This window comes from Aegilops tauschii, chromosome 7 (assembly GCF_002575655.3).
Source record: "Aegilops tauschii subsp. strangulata cultivar AL8/78 chromosome 7, Aet v6.0, whole genome shotgun sequence".
Taxonomy (NCBI): Eukaryota; Viridiplantae; Streptophyta; class Magnoliopsida; order Poales; family Poaceae; genus Aegilops; species Aegilops tauschii.
The window spans coordinates 78,066,850-78,069,631 of NC_053041.3; the positions used below are offsets into that span (position 1 = coordinate 78,066,850).

The 2,782-nt window shown below is 55.9% G+C and overlaps 1 protein-coding gene across 1 annotated transcript; it reads left to right on the forward strand.

Moving 5' to 3' along the window:
- The first annotated feature begins 1,362 nt into the window (after nucleotides 1–1,362).
- LOC109754409 (histone H3.2) lies at nucleotides 1,363–2,026 on the forward strand. The gene has a single exon (XM_020313322.4). It carries the CDS (start codon nucleotides 1,455–1,457, stop codon nucleotides 1,863–1,865), a length of 411 nt encoding a protein of 136 aa, XP_020168911.1. The 5' UTR covers nucleotides 1,363–1,454; the 3' UTR covers nucleotides 1,866–2,026.
- The last annotated feature ends 756 nt before the right edge of the window (nucleotides 2,027–2,782 follow it).

Below are 2,782 nucleotides of genomic sequence, written 5' to 3' on the forward strand. Positions count from 1 at the left end.
TGGGGGGGGGGGCGTCCAGTCCACTTCCCGGTCTTCTTCATCTCCTCTACTCCAGACGACCGACAAATCATGGCCACCGCCGCCCACCGCCGGCCAAAATGCAGTGGAAGTGGATCACGGGGAAGCACGACCACGAGGTTGGCTCATCACTGGGTCCCCGGGGGCGCACTGCAGCGCGGCAAGCTTCTCCCTAACACCGCCCGCGACAACACATCTATGTCGAGCAGTGCCAGCGGTACTACGATGAGGCCACCCCGGTGTCGTGGCCTGACATCCACCTCCCATGCGGCTGGCACATCAACCCGGATCCCGTGTCTCCCGTTTCGGTAGCCGACCACACGGGCCTGCTGGAAATACACTGCTACCGAGATCAACTGCCCGACGACCTCCGTCACGAGCGGGCACTTGGTTCCATGACGATCACGACGCACGCACACCGGCCCTACTTCGTCGTTTGGGCTTGTACTCCTATCTCACCATGTGCGCGTGCGCCCTCACCGCCGTCGCCACCAGGCCCAGAGATCGACAAGGAGGACGAGGCCTTCAAGAAGGCCCTCGAGGACTCCAAGCTTGACGAACTCGCGGAATGGGAGGGCCTGGCGTATCAGTTGGCCTTAATGCCCGCATCAGGTGTCGCCGTCCTCGAGCCGGAGGACGGGATGGTGGAGGAAGAGGAGCAGCCGACTGTGCCATTTAACGCGGCTTTGGTCATGGATGGCCGCAGTGCCATGCACGCCGGAGTGGGTGTCGGCCTCGACCGTGTGGGTGGGCACGGGGACGTGGTCACCGCACCGCCGCAGCCCCAGCAGGTGCCGCCCGCTGCACCTGTGCACGCGCCGATGCCACTTGTCCCGTGGTGGTTCCTGTGGCAGCCTCTGCCCTTCGTCGACCTTATCGTGGACGATAACGACGGCCAGGACTAGATATAGGGTTCCATTTAATGTTTTTTAAATTTTATTTAATATACAGCTGAGACTCTTAGTGGCAATGCCAATGCTTTTAAATTTTAAATGGTTGAAATGCGTCGGCCGCACTGGACCCAAAAGACAAAAAATCGGACTATCCATCATGGAGTTGGCCTTAGTACGAGAGCAATGGAAAATGCCAAACGAAAACTCGTTCACCAGCCTGCCAAAACAGAACTCGGTCACCAGTCTGCAGCACCGCTCATTGAGCACACGGATCACGATCCGCGTGAGAGCCGCGAACGCAAATCCCAACCCTCCATTCGGCCGCGATCCAACGGCGCCCATCCCACCCTCCGCTTCCCCCGCCCCGCCTGGCGGAAACCCGAGCCCCCAAATTATCGCGCGCGAAGCACCAAACACCCATCCTCGACCCCCTTTAAAATCCATCTCCATTCCTCCACCAAATCAACCACCGCCAAGTGAAATTCTCAATCTCCAAACACCAGAGCCTCACAGCAGCCAGATCCCCAGCCACCCCAAGTTCCGATGGCCCGCACAAAGCAGACGGCGCGCAAGTCCACCGGCGGCAAGGCGCCGAGGAAGCAGCTCGCCACCAAGGCTGCTCGCAAGTCGGCGCCGGCGACCGGCGGCGTGAAGAAGCCACACCGCTTCAGGCCGGGAACCGTCGCGCTCCGGGAGATCCGCAAGTACCAGAAGAGCACGGAGCTGCTCATCCGCAAGCTCCCCTTCCAGCGCCTCGTCCGTGAGATCGCGCAGGACTTCAAGACCGACCTCCGCTTCCAGAGCTCCGCCGTCTCCGCGCTCCAGGAGGCCGCCGAGGCGTACCTCGTCGGCCTCTTCGAGGACACCAACCTCTGCGCCATCCACGCCAAGCGCGTCACCATCATGCCCAAGGACATCCAGCTCGCACGCCGCATCCGCGGGGAGCGCGCCTAGATTTGGGGTCGCCGGTAATACTGGTAGTAGCTGTTCTTGTCTTGTGATCTGGATGGGCGTCGGCCTGTCGGGTGCTTCTGTTTGTTGGTGTTGATATGACGTGTCTTCTGATCCTAATGTATCGTGATGCTCGAATGAAATGCCAATGGAAAGTTCAGTTATCGATCTGATGCTCGAATGACTTTAATTTTGCTTGTAAATTGCTCCGTGATTCTGCGTTGGTGTTCTTGTCACATGTACCAAGTTGTTGCAGTGATTGAATTAGAAGATATGCTGTGTCCCACGGGCTTCTTGATTTTGCTGGGGCGCTCTGTTATTTTTCTTTGGTCGCCGTGTGATTCAGTTTCTTTGCACGTTTGTACAGGCACTTGGTTAACTCATTTCAGTTTTAGTACTTGACACTTGTATTTTCAGATATGGCTACGAACCGAAACGACTAATGTACTCACTGGATGGCAGAAATGATTCGAGGGAGAGCTTACCATGAGCTTCTGGATGCCTGAACATCTCAAGCATGACGGAGTTTTTAATGATCGATGCATCCTGCAGCGTCCACCCATCGTCGGCCAAGTTGTCAGCATTTCAGTGTAGTAGACAGCAGCGCTATATTAACTTGTCACACAGCCATAATCAGTAGCGGAGCCAGAAAAACCGAATCAGGGGGGACCGAGGGCTGTTAAAACAGGTTAGGGAGGGCCAAACCATAGAAAAATTGGATTTTAGCAGCAAATAACCATGAATTCTGCACTGAAAGTTAGCTACGAATCCTTGATGTTGTGTGTGACTGTCGCCATGTGGAACACCAAGAAGCCATGAAGTTGCGAGCCCAATGCTGTACAAGTTCTGCAAATAGTTGAGCAGATGCCATACATCATGGAGTTCACCAAATTCGTCAATTATTTTGGTCATTTCAAGTT